The sequence below is a fragment of the Phyllobates terribilis genome, unplaced genomic scaffold (genome assembly GCF_046119375.1).
Source record: "Phyllobates terribilis strain yellow unplaced genomic scaffold, ASM4611937v1 Scaffold_10__3_contigs__length_209671492, whole genome shotgun sequence".
NCBI classification, from domain to species: Eukaryota; Metazoa; Chordata; class Amphibia; order Anura; family Dendrobatidae; genus Phyllobates; species Phyllobates terribilis.
The window spans coordinates 205,419,972-205,434,321 of NW_027362770.1; the positions used below are offsets into that span (position 1 = coordinate 205,419,972).

Consider the following 14,350-nt stretch of genomic DNA (forward strand, 5'->3'; position numbering starts at 1 on the left):
CTCTTTCTCTCTGTGCTGTGCTCTTTCTCTCTGTGCTGTGCTCTTTCTCGCTGTGCTGTGCTCTTTCTCTCTGCCATCTTGTGCTCTTTCTCTCTGCGCTGTGCGCTTTCTCTCTGTGCTGTGCTCTTTCTCTCTGCGCTGTGCTCTTTCTCTCTGTGCTGTGCTCTTTCTCTCTGTGCTGTGCTCTTTCTCTCTGCGCTGTGCTCTTTCACTCTGCGCTGTGCTCTTTCTCTCTGTGCTGTGCTCTTTCTCTCTGTGCTGTGCTCTTTCTCTCTGTGCTGTGCTCTTTCTCTCTGTGCTGTGCTCTTTCTCGCTGTGCTGTGCTCTTTCTCTCTGCGCTGTGCTCTTTGTTGCTGTGCTGTGTTCTTTCTCTCTGCCATGCTGTGCTCTTTCTCTCTGCGCTGTGCGCTTTCTCTCTGCGCTGTGCTCTTTCTCTCTGCGCTGTGCTCTTTCTCTCTGCGCTGTGTTCTTTCTCTCTGTCGTGCTGTGCTCTTTCTCTCTGCGCTGTGCTCTTTCTCTCTGCGCTGTGCTCTTTCTCTCTGCGCTGTGCTCTTTCTCTCTGTGCTGTGCTCTTTCTCTCTGCGCTGTGCTCTTTGTTGCTGTGCTGTGCTCTTTCTCTCTGCCATGCTGTGCTCTTTCTCTCTGCACTGTGCTCTTTCTCTCTGTGCTTTGCTCTTTCTCTCTGCGCTGTGCTTTCTCTCTGCGCTGTGCTCTTTCTCTCTGTGCTGTGCTCTTTCTCTCTGTGCTGTGCTCTTTCTCTCTGTGCTTTGCTCTTTCTCTCTGCGCTGTGCTTTCTCTCTGCGCTGTGCTCTTTCTCTCTGTGCTGTGCTCTTTCTCTCTGCACTATGCTCTTTCTGTGCTTTGCTCTTTCTCTCTGTGCTGTGCTCTTTCTCTCTGCGCTGTGCTCTTTCTCTCTGTGCTGTGCTCTTTCTCTCTGTGCTGTGCTCTTTCTCTCTGTGCTGTGCTCTTTCTCTCTGCGCTGTGCTCTTTCTCTCTATGCTGTGCTCTTTCTTGCCGTGCTGTGCTCTTTCTTACTGCGCTGTGCTCTTTCTTGCTGTGCTGTGCTCTTTCTCTCTGCGCTGTGCTCTTTCTCTCTGCGCTGTGCTCTTTCTCTCTGCGCTGTGCTCTTTCTCTCTGTGCTGTGCTCTTTCTCTCTGTGCTGTGCTCTTTCTCTCTGTGCTGTGCTCTTTCTCTCTGCGCTGTGCTCTTTCTCTCTGTGCTGTGCTCTTTCTCTCTGTGCTGTGCTCTCTCGCTGTGCTGTGCTCTTTCTCTCTGTGCTGTGCTCATTCTCTCTGCGTTGTGCTCTTTCTCTCTGCGCTGTGCTCTTTCTCTCCGTGCTGTGCTCTTTCTCTCCGTGCTGTGCTCTTTCTTGCTGTGCTGTGCTCTTTCTCTCTGCCGTGCTGTGCTCTTTCTCTCTGCGCTGTGCTCTTTCTCTCTGCGCTGTGCTCTTTCTCTCTGCGCTGTGCTCTTTCTTGCTGTGCTGTGCTTTTTCTTGCTGTGCTGTGCTCTTTCTCTCTGCACTGTGCTCTTTCTCTCTGCGCTGTGCTCTTTCTCTCTGCACTGTGCTCTTTCTCTCTGTGCTGTGCTCTTTCTCTCTGTGCTGTGCTCTTTCTCTCTGTGCTGTGCTCTTTCTCTCTGTGCTGTGCTCTTTCTCTCTGCGCTGTGCTCTTTCTCTCTATGCTGTGCTCTTTCTTGCTGTGCTGTGCTCTTTCTTACTGCGCTGTGCTCTTTCTTGCTGTGCTGTGCTCTTTCTCTCTGTGCTGTGCTCTTTCTCTCTGCCATGCTGTGCTCTTTCTCTCTGCCATGCTGTGCTCTTTCTCTCTGTGCTGTGCTCTTTCTCTCTGTGCTGTGCTCTTTCTCTCTGCGCTGTGCTCTTTCTCTCTGTGCTGTGCTCTTTCTCTCTGTGCTGTGCTCTTTCTCGCTGTGCTGTGCTCTTTCTCTCTGTGCTGTGCTCTTTCTCTCTGCGCTGTGCTCTTTCTCTCTGCGCTGTGCTCTTTCTCTCTGCGCTGTGCTCTTTCTCTCTGTGCTGTGCTCTTTCTCTCTGTGCTGTGCTCTTTCTCTCTGTGCTGTGCTCTTTCTCTCTGTGCTGTGCTCTTTCTCTCTGTGCTGTGCTCTTTCTCTCTGTGCTGTGCTCTTTCTCTCTGCGCTGTGCTCTTTCTCTCTGTGCTGTGCTCTTTCTCTCTGTGCTGTGCTCTTTCTCTCTGTGCTGTGCTCTTTCTCTCTGTGCTGTGCTCTTTCTCTCTGCTGTGCTGTGCTCTTTCTCTCTGCTGTGCTGTGCGCTTTCTCTCTGCGCTGTGCTCTTTCTCTCTGTGCTGTGCTTTCTCTCTGTGCTGTGCTTTCTCTCTGCGCTGTGCTCTTTCTTGCTGTGCTGTGCTCTTTCTCTCTGCGCTGTGCTCTTTCTCTCTGCGCTGTGCTCTTTCTCTCTGCGCTGTGCTCTTTCTCTCTGTGCTGTGCTCTTTCTCTCTGTGCTGTGCTCTTTCTCTCTGTGCTGTGCTCTTTCTCTCTGTGCTGTGCTCTTTCTCTCTGCGCTGTGCTCTTTCTCTCTGCGCTGTGCTCTTTGTTGCTGTGCTGTGCTTTCTCTCTGCACTGTGCTCTTTCTCTCTGTGCTGTGCTCTTTCTCTCTGCGCTGTGCTCTTTCTCTCTGCGTTGTGCTCTTTCTCTCTGCGCTGTGCTCTTTCTCTCCGTGCTGTGCTCTTTCTCTCCGTGCTGTGCTCTTTCTTGCTGTGCTGTGCTCTTTCTCTCTGCCGTGCTGTGCTCTTTCTCTGTGCGCTGTGCTCTTTCTCTCTGCGCTGTGCTCTTTCTCTCTGCGCTGTGCTCTTTCTTGCTGTGCTGTGCTTTTTCTTGCTGTGCTGTGCTCTTTCTCTCTGCACTGTGCTCTTTCTCTCTGCGCTGTGCTCTTTCTCTCTGCACTGTGCTCTTTCTCTCTGTGCTGTGCTCTTTCTCTCTGTGCTGTGCTCTTTCTCTCTGCGCTGTGCTCTTTGTTGCTGTGCTGTGCTCTTTCTCTCTGCCGTGCTCTTTCTCGCTGTGCTGTGCTCTTTCTCTCTGTGTTGTGCTCTTTGTTGCTGTGCTGTGCTCTTTCTCTCTGCGCTGTGCTCTTTCTTGCTCTTCTGTGCTCTTTCTCTCTGCTGTGCTGTGCTCTTTCTCTCTGTGCTGTGCTCTTTGTTGCTGTGCTGTGCTCTTTCTCTCTGCCATGCTGTGCTCTTTCTCTCTGTGCTGTGCTCTTTCTCTCTGTGCTGTGCTCTTTCTCTCTGTGCTGTGCTCTTTCTCTCTTTGCTGTGCTCTTTCTCTCTGTGCTGTGCTCTTTCTCTCTGCGCTGTGCTCTTTCTCTCTGCGCTGTGCTCTTTCTCTCTGCGCTGTGCTCTTTCTCTCTGTGCTGTGCTCTTTCTCTCTGCGCTGTGCTCTTTCTCTCTGCGCTGTGCTCTTTCTCTCTGTGCTGTGCTCTTTCTCTCTGTGCTGTGCTCTTTCTCTCTGTGCTGTACTCTTTCTCGCTGTGCTGTGCTCTTTCTCGCTGCGCTGTGCTCTTTCTCTCTGCGCTGTGCTCTTTCTCTCTGCGCTGTGCTCTTTCTCTCTGCGCTGTGCTCTTTCTCTCTGTGCTGTGCTCTTTCTCTCTGTGCTGTGATCTTTCTCTCTGCGCTGTACTCTCTCTCTGCGCTGTGCTCTTTCTCTCTGTGCTGTGCTCTCTCTCTGCGCTGTGCTCTTTCTCTCTGCGCTGTGCTCTTTCTCTCTGTGCTGTGCTCTTTCTCTCTGTGCTGTGCTCTGTCTCTGCCATGCTGTGTCTCTGCCGTGCTGTGCTCTTTCTCTCTGCACTGTGCTCTTTCTCTCTGCGCTGTGCTCTTTCTCTCTGCGCTGTGCTCTTTCTCTCTGCGCTGTGCTCTTTCTATCTGCGCTGTGCTTTTTCTCTCTGTGCTGTGCTCTTTCTCTCTGCACTGTGCTCTTTCTCTCTGTGCTTTGCTCTTTCTCTCTGCGCTGTGCTTTCTCTCTGCGCTGTGCTCTTTCTCTCTGTGCTGTGCTCTTTCTCTCTGTGCTGTGCTCTTTCTCTCTGTGCTGTGCTCTTTCTCTCTGCGCTGTGCTCTTTCTCTCTGCGCTGTGCTCTTTCTCTCTGTGCTGTGCTCTTTCTCTCTGTGCTGTGCTCTTTCTCTCTGTGCTGTGCTCTTTCTCTCTGTGCTGTGCTCTTTCTCTCTGCGCTGTGCTCTTTCACTCTGCGCTGTGCTCTTTCTCTCTGTGCTGTGCTCTTTCTCTCTGTGCTGTGCTCTTTCTCTCTGTGCTGTGCTCTTTCTCGCTGTGCTGTGCTCTTTCTCTCTGCGCTGTGCTCTTTGTTGCTGTGCTCTTTCTCTCTGCCATGCTGTGCTCTTTCTCTCTGCGCTGTGCGCTTTCTCTCTGCGCTGTGCTCTTTCTCTCTGCGCTGTGCTCTTTCTCTCTGCGCTGTGTTCTTTCTCTCTGTCGTGCTGTGCTCTTTCTCTCTGCGCTGTGCTCTTTCTCTCTGCGCTGTGCTCTTTCTCTCTGCGCTGTGCTCTTTCTCTCTGTGCTGTGCTCTTTCTCTCTGCGCTGTGCTCTTTGTTGCTGTGCTGTGCTCTTTCTCTCTGCCATGCTGTGCTCTTTCTCTCTGCACTGTGCTCTTTCTCTCTGTGCTTTGCTCTTTCTCTCTGCGCTGTGCTTTCTCTCTGCGCTGTGCTCTTTCTCTCTGTGCTGTGCTCTTTCTCTCTGCACTATGCTCTTTCTGTGCTTTGCTCTTTCTCTCTGTGCTGTGCTCTTTCTCTCTGCGCTGTGCTCTTTCTCTCTGCGCTGTGCTCTTTCTCTCTGCGCTGTGCTCTTTCTCTCTGCGCTGTGCTCTTTCTCTCTGTGCTGTGCTCTTTCTCTCTGTGCTGTGCTCTTTCTCTCTGTGCTGTGCTCTTTCTCTCTGCGCTGTGCTCTTTCTCTCTGTGCTGTGCTCTTTCTTGCTGTGCTGTGCTCTTTCTTACTGCGCTGTGCTCTTTCTTGCTGTGCTGTGCTCTTTCTCTCTGCGCTGTGCTCTTTCTCTCTGCGCTGTGCTCTTTCTCTCTGCGCTGTGCTCTTTCTCTCTGTGCTGTGCTCTTTCTCTCTGTGCTGTGCTCTTTCTCTCTGCGCTGTGCTCTTTCTCTCTGTGCTGTGCTCTTTCTCTCTGTGCTGTGCTCTTTCTCGCTGTGCTGTGCTCTTTCTCTCTGCGCTGTGCTCTTTCTCTCTGCGCTGTGCTCTTTCTCTCTGCGCTGTGCTCTTTCTCTCTGCGCTGTGCTCTTTCTCTCTGTGCTGTGCTCTTTCTCTCTGTGCTGTGCTCTTTCTCTCTGTGCTGTGCTCTTTCTCTCTGCGCTGTACTCTCTCTCTGCGCTGTGCTCTTTCTCTCTGTGCTGTGCTCTCTCTCTGCGCTGTGCTCTTTCTCTCTGTGCTGTGCTCTCTCTCTGTGCTGTGCTCTTTCTCTCTGTGCTGTGCTCTGTCTCTGCCATGCTGTGTCTCTGCCGTGCTGTGCTCTTTCTCTCTGCACTGTGCTCTTTCTCTCTGCGCTGTGCTCTTTCTCTCTGCGCTGTGCTCTTTCTATCTGCGCTGTGCTTTTTCTCTCTGTGCTGTGCTCTTTCCCTCTGTGCTGTGCTCTTTCTCTCTGTGCTGTGCTCTTTCTCTCTGTGCTGTGCTCTTTCTCTCTGTGCTGTGCTCTTTCTCTCTGCACTGTGCTCTTTCTCTCTGCGCTGTGCTCTTTCTCTCTGTGCTGTGCTCTTTCTCTCTGTGCTGTGCTCTTTCTCGCTGTGCTGTGCTCTTTCTCTCTGCGCTGTGCTCTTTGTCGCTGTGCTGTGTTCTTTCTCTCTGCCATGCTGTGCTCTTTCTCTCTGTGCTGTGCGCTTTCTCTCTGTGCTGTGCTCTTTCTCTCTGCGCTGTGCTCTTTCTCTCTGTGCTGTGCTCTTTCTCTCTGTGCTGTGCTCTTTCTCTCTGCGCTGTGCTCTTTCACTCTGCGCTGTGCTCTTTCTCTCTGTGCTGTGCTCTTTCTCTCTGTGCTGTGCTCTTTCTCTCTGTGCTGCGCTCTTTCTCGCTGTGCTGTGCTCTTTCTCTCTGCGCTGTGCTCTTTGTTGCTGTGCTGTGTTCTTTCTCTCTGCCATGCTGTGCTCTTTCTCTCTGCGCTGTGCGCTTTCTCTCTGCGCTGTGCTCTTTCTCTCTGCGCTGTGCTCTTTCTCTCTGCGCTGTGTTCTTTCTCTCTGTCGTGCTGTGCTTTCTCTCTGCGCTGTGCTCTTTCTCTCTGCGCTGTGCTCTTTCTCTCTGCGCTGTGCTCTTTCTCTCTGTGCTGTGCTCTTTCTCTCTGCGCTGTGCTCTTTGTTGCTGTGCTGTGCTCTTTCTCTCTGCCATGCTGTGCTCTTTCTCTCTGCACTGTGCTCTTTCTCTCTGTGCTTTGCTCTTTCTCTCTGCGCTGTGCTTTCTCTCTGCGCTGTGCTCTTTCTCTCTGTGCTTTGCTCTTTCTCTCTGCGCTGTGCTTTCTCTCTGCGCTGTGCTCTTTCTCTCTGCGCTGTGCTCTTTCTCTCTGTGCTGTGCTCTTTCTCTCTGTGCTGTGCTCTTTCTCTCTGCGCTGTGCTCTTTCTCTCTATGCTGTGCTCTTTCTTGCTGTGCTGTGCTCTTTCTTACTGCGCTGTGCTCTTTCTTGCTGTGCTGTGCTCTTTCTCTCTGCCGTGCTGTGCTCTTTCTCTCTGCCGTGCTGTGCTCTTTCTCTCTGCGCTGTGCTCTTTCTCTCTGCGCTATGCTCTTTCTCTCTGTGCTGTGCTCTTTCTCTCTGCCCTGTGCTCTTTCTCTCTGTGCAGTGCTCTTTCTTGCTGTTCTCTTTCTTGCTGTGCTTTTTCTCTCTGTGCTGTGCTCTTTCTCGCTGTGCTGTGCTCTTTCTCTCTGCCGTGCTGCGCTCGTTCTCTCTGCGCTGTGCTCTTTCTCTCTGCGCTGTGCTCTTTCTCTCTGTGCTGTGCTCTTTCTTGCTGTGCTTTTTCTTGCTGTGCTCTTTCTCTCTGTGCTGTGCTCTTTCTTGCTGTACTCTTTCTCTCTGTGCTGTGCTCTTTCTTGCTGTACTCTTTCTCTCTGCGCTGTGCTCTTTCTCTCTGCGCTGTGCTCTTTCTCTCTGTGCTGTGCTCTTTCTTGCTGTGCTCTTTCTTGCTGTGCTCTTTCTCTCTGTGCTGTGCGCTTTCTCTCTGCGCTGTGCTCTTTCTTGCTGTGCTGTGCTCTTTCTCTCTGCCATGCTGTGCTCTTTCTCTCTGCCATGCTGTGCTCTTTCTCTCTGCGCTGTCCTCTCTCTCTGCGCTATGCTCTTTCTCTCTGCGCTGTGCTCTTTCTCTCTGCGCTGTGCTCTTTCTCTCTGCGCTGTGCTCTTTCTCTCTGCGCTATGCTCTTTCTCTCTGCGCTGTGCTCTTTCTCTCTGCGCTGTGCTCTTTCTCTCTGCGCTGTGCTCTTTCTCTCTGTGCAGTGCTCTTTCTTGCTATTCTCTTTCTTGCTGTGCTCTTTCTCTTTGTGCTGTGCTCTTTCTCTCTGTGCTGTGCTCTTTCTCACTCTGCTGTGCTCTTTCTCTCTGCCGTGCTGCGCTCTTTCTCTCTGTGCTGTGCTCTTTCTCTCTGTGCTGTGCTCTTTCTTGCTGTGCTTTTTCTTGCTGTGCTCTTTCTCTCTGTGCTGTGCTCTTTCTTGCTGCACTCTTTCTCTCTGCGCTGTGCTCTTTCTCTCTGCGCTGTGCTCTTTCTCTCTGTGCTGTGCTCTTTCTTGCTGTGCTCTTTCTTGCTGTGCTCTTTCTCTCTGTGCTGTGCGCTTTCTCTCTGCGCTGTGCTCTTTCTCTCTGCGCTGTGCTCTTTCTCTCTGCCATGCTGTGCTCTTTCTCTCTGCGCTGTGCTCTTTCTCTCTGCGCTGTGCTCTTTCTCTCTGTGCTGTGCTTTTTCTCTCTGCGCAATGCTCTTTCTCTCTGCGCTGTGCTCTTTCTCTCTGCGCTGTGCTCTTTCTCTCTGCGCTGTGCTCTTTCTCTCTGCGCTGTGCTCTTTCTCTCTGCGCTGTGCTCTTTCTCTCTGTGCTGTGCTCTTTCTCTCTGCGCTGTGCTCTTTCTCTCTGCGCTGTGCTCTTTCTCTCTGTGCTATGCTCTTTCTCTCTGCGCTGTGCTCTTTCTCTCTGCGTTGTGCTCTTTCTCTCTGCGCTGTGCTCTTTCTTGCTGTGCTTTTTCTTGCTGTGCTCTTTCTCTCTGTGCTGTGCTCTTTCTTGCTGTGCTCTTTCTCGCTGTGCTGTGCTCTTTCTCTCTGCGCTGTGCTCTTTCTCTCTGTGCTGTGCTCTTTCTTGCTGTGCTCTTTCTTGCTCTTTCTCTCTGTGCTCTTTCTTGCTGTGCTCTTTCTCTCTGCGCTGTTCTCCTTCTCTCTGCGCTTTGCTCTTTCTCTCTGCGCTGTGCTTTTTCTCTCTGCGCTGTGCTCTTTCTCTCTGTGCTGTGCTCTTTCTTGCTGTGCTCTTTCTCTCTGCGCTGTGCTCTTTCTCTCTGCGCTGTTCTCCTTCTCTCTGCGCTTTGCTCTTTCTCTCTGCGCTGTGCTCTTTCTCTCTGCGCTGTGCTCTTTCTCTCTGCGTTGTGCTCTTTCTCTCTGCGCTGTGCTCTTTCTCTCTGCGCTGTGCTCTTTCTCTCTGCGCTGTGCTCTTTCTCTCTGTGCTGTGCTCTTTCTTGCTGTGCTGTGCTCTTTCTCTCTGTCGCGCTGTGCTCTTTCTCTCTGTCGCGCTGTGCTCTTTCTCTCTGTCGCGCTGTGCTCTTTTTCTCTGTCGCGCTGTGCTCGTTCTCTCTGCGCTGTACTCTTTCTCTCTGTGCTGTGCTCTTTCTCTCTGCGCTGTGCTCTTTCTCTCTGTCGCTGTGCTCTTTCTCTCTGTCGCGCTGTGCTCTTTCTCTCTGTCGCGCTGTGCTCTTTCTCTTTGTCGCGCTGTGCTCTTTCTCTCTGCGCTGTGCTCTTTCTCTCTGCGCTGTGCTCTTTCTCTCTGTGCTGTGCTCTTTCTTGCTGTGCTGTGCTCTTTCTCTCTGCGCTGTGCTCTTTCTCTCTGTGCTGTGCTCTTTCTCTCTGCGCTGTGCTCTTTCTCTCTGCGCTGTGCTCTTTCTCTCTGTGCTATGCTCTTTCTCTCTGCGCTGTGCTCTTTCTCTCTGCGTTGTGCTCTTTCTCTCTGCGCTGTGCTCTTTCTTGCTGTGCTTTTTCTTGCTGTGCTCTTTCTCTCTGTGCTGTGCTCTTTCTTGCTGTGCTCTTTCTCGCTGTGCTGTGCTCTTTCTCTCTGCGCTGTGCTCTTTCTCTCTGTGCTGTGCTCTTTCTTGCTGTGCTCTTTCTTGCTCTTTCTCTCTGTGCTCTTTCTTGCTGTGCTCTTTCTCTCTGCGCTGTTCTCCTTCTCTCTGCGCTTTGCTCTTTCTCTCTGCGCTGTGCTTTTTCTCTCTGCGCTGTGCTCTTTCTCTCTGTGCTGTGCTCTTTCTTGCTGTGCTCTTTCTCTCTGCGCTGTTCTCCTTCTCTCTGCGCTTTGCTCTTTCTCTCTGCGCTGTGCTCTTTCTCTCTGCGCTGTGCTCTTTCTCTCTGCGTTGTGCTCTTTCTCTCTGCGCTGTGCTCTTTCTCTCTGCGCTGTGCTCTTTCTCTCTGCGCTGTGCTCTTTCTCTCTGCGCTGTGCTCTTTCTCTCTGTGCTGTGCTCTTTCTTGCTGTGCTGTGCTCTTTCTCTCTGTCGCGCTGTGCTCTTTCTCTCTGTCGCGCTGTGCTCTTTTTCTCTGTCGCGCTGTGCTCGTTCTCTCTGCGCTGTACTCTTTCTCTCTGTGCTGTGCTCTTTCTCTCTGCGCTGTGCTCTTTCTCTCTGTCGCTGTGCTCTTTCTCTCTGTCGCGCTGTGCTCTTTCTCTCTGTCGCGCTGTGCTCTTTCTCTCTGTCGCGCTGTGCTCTTTCTCTCTGTCGCGCTGTGCTCTTTCTCTCTGCGCTGTGCTCTTTCTCTCTGCGCTGTGCTCTTTCTCTCTGTGCTGTGCTCTTTCTTGCTGTGCTGTGCTCTTTCTCTCTGCGCTGTGCTCTTTCTCTCTGCGCTGTGTTCTTTCTCTCTGTGCTGTGCTCTTTCTCTCTGCGCTGTGCTTTTTCTCTCTGCGCTGTGCTCTTTCTCTCTGTCGCGCTGTGCTCTTTCTCTCTGTCGCGCTGTGCTCTTTCTCTCTGTCGCGCTGTGCTCTTTCTCTCTGTCGCGCTGTGCTCGTTCTCTCTGTCGCGCTGTGCTCATTCTCTCTGCGCTGTGCTCTTTCTCTCTGCGCTGTGCTCTTTCTCTCTGCGCTGTGCTCTTTCTCTCTGCGCTGTGCTCTTTCTTGCTGTGTTGTGCTCTTTCTCTCTGCGCTGTGCTCTTTCTCTCTGCGCTGTGCTTTTTCTCTCTGCGCTGTGCTCTTTCTCTCTGCGCTGTGCTCTTTCTCTCTGCGCTGTGCTCTTTCTCTCTGCGCTGTGCTCGTTCTCTCTGCGCTGTGCTCTTTCTTGCTGTGCTGTGCTCTTTCTCTCTGCGCTGTGCTCTTTCTCTCTGTCGTGCTGTGCTCTTTCTCTCTGTCGTGCTGTGCTCTTTCTCTCTGCGCTGTGCTCTTTCTCTCGCGCTGTGCTCTTTCTTGCTGTGCTGTGCTCTTTCTTGCTGTGCTGTGCTCTTTCTCTCTGCACTGTGCTCTTTCTCTCTGTCGTGCTGTGCTCTTTTTCTCTGTCGCGCTGTGCTCGTTCTCTCTGCGCTGTACTCTTTCTCTCTGCGCTGTGCTCTTTCTCTCTGCGCTGTGCTCTTTCTCTCTGTGCTGTGCTCTTTCTCTCTGCGCTGTGCTCTTTCTCTCTGTCGTGCTGTGCTCTTTCTCTCTGCGCTGTGCTCTTTCTCTCTGTGCTGTGCTCTTTCTCTCTGCGCTGTGCTCTTTCTCTCTGCGCTGTGCTCTTTCTCTCTTTGCTGTGCTCTTTCTCTCTGTGCTGTGCTCTTTCTCTCTGCGCTGTGCTCTTTCTCTCTGCGCTGTGCTCTTTCTCTCTGCGCTGTGCTCTTTCTCTCTGCGCTGTGCTCTTTCTCTCTGTCTTGCTGTGCTCTTTCTCTCTGTCGCGCTGTGCTCTTTCTCTCTGCCGCGCTGTGCTCTTTCTCTCTGCCGCGCTGTGCTCTTTCTTGCTGTGCTGTGCTCTTTCTCTCTGCCGCGCTGTGCTCTTTCTCTCTGCCGCGCTGTGATCTTTCTCTCTGCGCTGTGCTCTTTCTCTCTGTCGTGCTGTGCTCTTTCTCTCTGCGCTGTGCTCTTTCTTGCTGTGCTGTGCTCTTTCTCTCTGCGCTGTGCTCTTTCTCTCTGTCGCGCTGTGATCTTTCTCTCTGCGCTGTGCTCTTTCTCTCTGTCGTGCTGTGCTCTTTCTCTCTGTGCTGTGCTCTTTCTCTCTGCGCTGTGCTCTTTCTCTCTGCGCTGTGCTCTTTCTCTCTGCGCTGTGCTCTTTCTCTCTGTGCTGTGCTCTTTCTCTCTGTGCTGTGCTCTTTCTCTCTGTGCTGTGCTCTTTCTCTCTGCCGTGCTGTGCTCTTTCTCTCTGCCGTGCTGTGCTCTTTCTCTCTGTGCTGTGCTCTTTCTCTCTGTGCTGTGCTCTTTCTCTCTGTGCTGTGCTCTTTCTCTCTGTCGTGCTGTGCTCTTTCTCTCTGTGCTGTGCTCTTTCTCTCTGCCGTGCTGTGCTCTTTCTCTCTGTGCTGTGCTCTTTCTCTCTGCCGCGCTGTGCTCTTTCTTGCTGTGCTGTGCTCTTTCTCTCTGCCGCGCTGTGCTCTTTCTCTCTGCCGCGCTGTGCTCTTTCTCTCTGTCGTGCTGTGCTCTTTCTCTCTGTGCTGTGCTCTTTCTCTCTGCCGCGCTGTGCTCTTTCTCTCTGCCGCGCTGTGCTCTTTCTCTCTGCCGCGCTGTGCTCTTTCTCTCTGCCGCGCTGTGCTCTTTCTCTCTGCCGCGCTGTGCTCTTTCTCTCTGCCGCGCTGTGCTCTTTCTCTCTGCCGCGCTGTGCTCTTTCTCTCTGCCGCGCTGTGCTCTTTCTCTCTGCCGCGCTGTGCTCTTTCTCTCTGTGCTGTGCTCTTTCTCTCTGTCGTGCTGTGCTCTTTCTCTCTGCGCTGTGCTCTTTCTCTCTGCCGCGCTGTGCTCTTTCTTTCAATGTCTTGCACTTGACTAGTTGCAGTTTTCAGCACAGCTCAGACATTGTGGGAGAATGATCTGTTTCCTCGGGACGTGCAGTAATCGTTATCTGCATCACCACAGCATGGAGGATACAGGAAAGAGCTGACATAAGGAAGAGCAGAGCGGTCATACAGTGCAGTGTGGAGAGGAGCTGCACACACATCAACACCCTGCAGCAGTGAGCACAGCGCCACCTGCTGTCTGCTCAGCACAGTGTATAGTATAAGCCTGCAGCTGTTGTATGCACCAACATTCAGCCCCCAGAAAGTAATGTTTTGGGTGTTGTGGTGGATCGGCTCGCTCGGCTGCTCACAGAGGTAGTGACAGGAACACTGTTCAAGCTTAGATAAACCAACATGGCCCTTCTGGCATCACGGGAAAACAAAATATCATACAGTTCAGTCTATGTGGCTGCAGGGATCCGCCCGCTCAGGGGAACAAAAACAAGGTTCAGTTCTCTTTAACATGAGCGCAGCTCTGGAGCTCTCATCTCCAGACACACCGAACACTGAATGCACATTTACCTTCTGGAGCACACCCCGGGGTGGAGATATGGTGAACAGCCTCTCATCCACTCTTCAGATGTTCACAAAAACCCATCCCTTAATATGGCAGATTAACCCCTCTCAGAACTTAGTGTGCTGGAGCATTTTTCCAGGTTCATATCACTGATGCTAACATCCTGAGTGACACATATCTCCCCTCCAGTACTTTACCAGTGACCTTCTCACAGTGTTCACATATAGAGAAACATAGTCCAGGTAATGTGCCGAGCAGAGCTGGTGGGCGCCTGGATGATTGGAGAGGAAATTCTGTGCACTGCAGTTGCAGCGAGTGACCACTGGGTGTCAGAATGACCTCATCTTTACACTTCAGTTGTGAAATTGGTAAAAATGATTCAAGCACATTTTTTGTGATTTCCATGGAGATCGTACCCAGACGGGCAGATCGGAGGCAGATCAAGGGCAGATCGGAGGCTGATCGGGGGCAGATCGGAGGCTGATCGGGGGCAGATCGGAGGCAGATCGAGGGCAGATCGGATGCAGATCGAGGGCAGATCGGGGGCAGATCGGAGGCAGATCGGAGGCAGATCGGGGGCAGATCGGAGGCTGATCGGGGGCAGATCGGAGGCAGATCGAGGGCAGATCGGATGCAGATCGAGGGCAGATCGGGGGCAGATCGGAGGCAGATCGGAGGCAGATCGGAGGCAGATCGGAGGCAGATCAAGGGCAGATCGGAGGCAGATCGGAGGCAGATTGGGGGCAGATCGGAGGCAGATCGGGGGCAGATCGGGGGCAGATCGGAGGCAGATCGGGGGCAGATCGGGGGCAGATCGAGGGCAGATCGGGGGCAGATCGGAGGCAGATCGGGGGCAGATCGGGGGCAGATTGGAGGCAGATTGGGGGCAGATTGGAGGCAGATCGGGGGCAGATCGGAGGCAGATCGGAGACAGATCGGGGGCAGATCGGAGGCAGATCAGGGACAGACCCAAAAACCTTCTGCTTTATATTCTGCAGATCATAACCGGATCCACGCCACCGACGTCCTGCACGCCGTCTGGTATCTGAGCACGCAGGCGATCCCGGGACTGCAGACCACGGTGACCGATCACAGCTCCGCCAGTGACTCCGGTACTGCCCTCTCTTGGCCACACCGCCACATTACACTGTGCTCACCTGGGGTCTGACAACCCTGCGCTCGGCAGTTGGCGGTCACTGAGTGGTGTCATCTTTCCGGCAGATTCTGACAGTGGGATCACACACGGACACATGGGCTATGTCTTCTCCAAGACGTATAACCCCTCCGAGGAGACGTACGGCTGCTTATCCGGGAACATCCCGTCCTTGGAGCTGATGGCCTTGTACGTAGCAGCCGCCATGCACGACTACGACCATCCGGGGAGAACCAACGCCTTCCTAGTGGCTACTAACGCCCCCCAGGTGACCGACCCCGCCGAACACCGCCACTGCGTCCTACATGCTGAAAATGGGGGAGGGGCTATGTTATAAGTAATGTGGGAGGGGCTACACTATTAATAATATGGGAGGAGCTACGATATAATGTGGGAGGGGCTTCATTATACATAATGTGGGCGGGGCTATACTATATGATAAAATGGGAGGGGCCTCCTTATAAATATGGGAGGGGCTTCATTAATAATATGGGCGAGGCTGCACTATATAATACTATGGGAGGGGCTATGTTATACATGTGGTGTATATGGTATATGTACTATGAT

General features: G+C 52.7%; 1 protein-coding gene across 5 annotated transcripts in view; it reads left to right on the top strand.

The window, feature by feature from the left end:
- PDE3A (phosphodiesterase 3A) overlaps positions 1–14,350 on the top strand; it is a 611,920-nt gene that overhangs the window by 582,046 nt on the left and 15,524 nt on the right. For all 5 annotated transcript variants that reach the window (XM_073650585.1, XM_073650589.1, XM_073650586.1 and 2 more), the window contains 2 exons: positions 13,629–13,742; positions 13,852–14,051. In XM_073650585.1, coding sequence (XP_073506686.1) covers positions 13,629–13,742; positions 13,852–14,051 — 314 coding nt within the window. The remainder of the gene's footprint in view (positions 1–13,628; positions 13,743–13,851; positions 14,052–14,350) is intronic.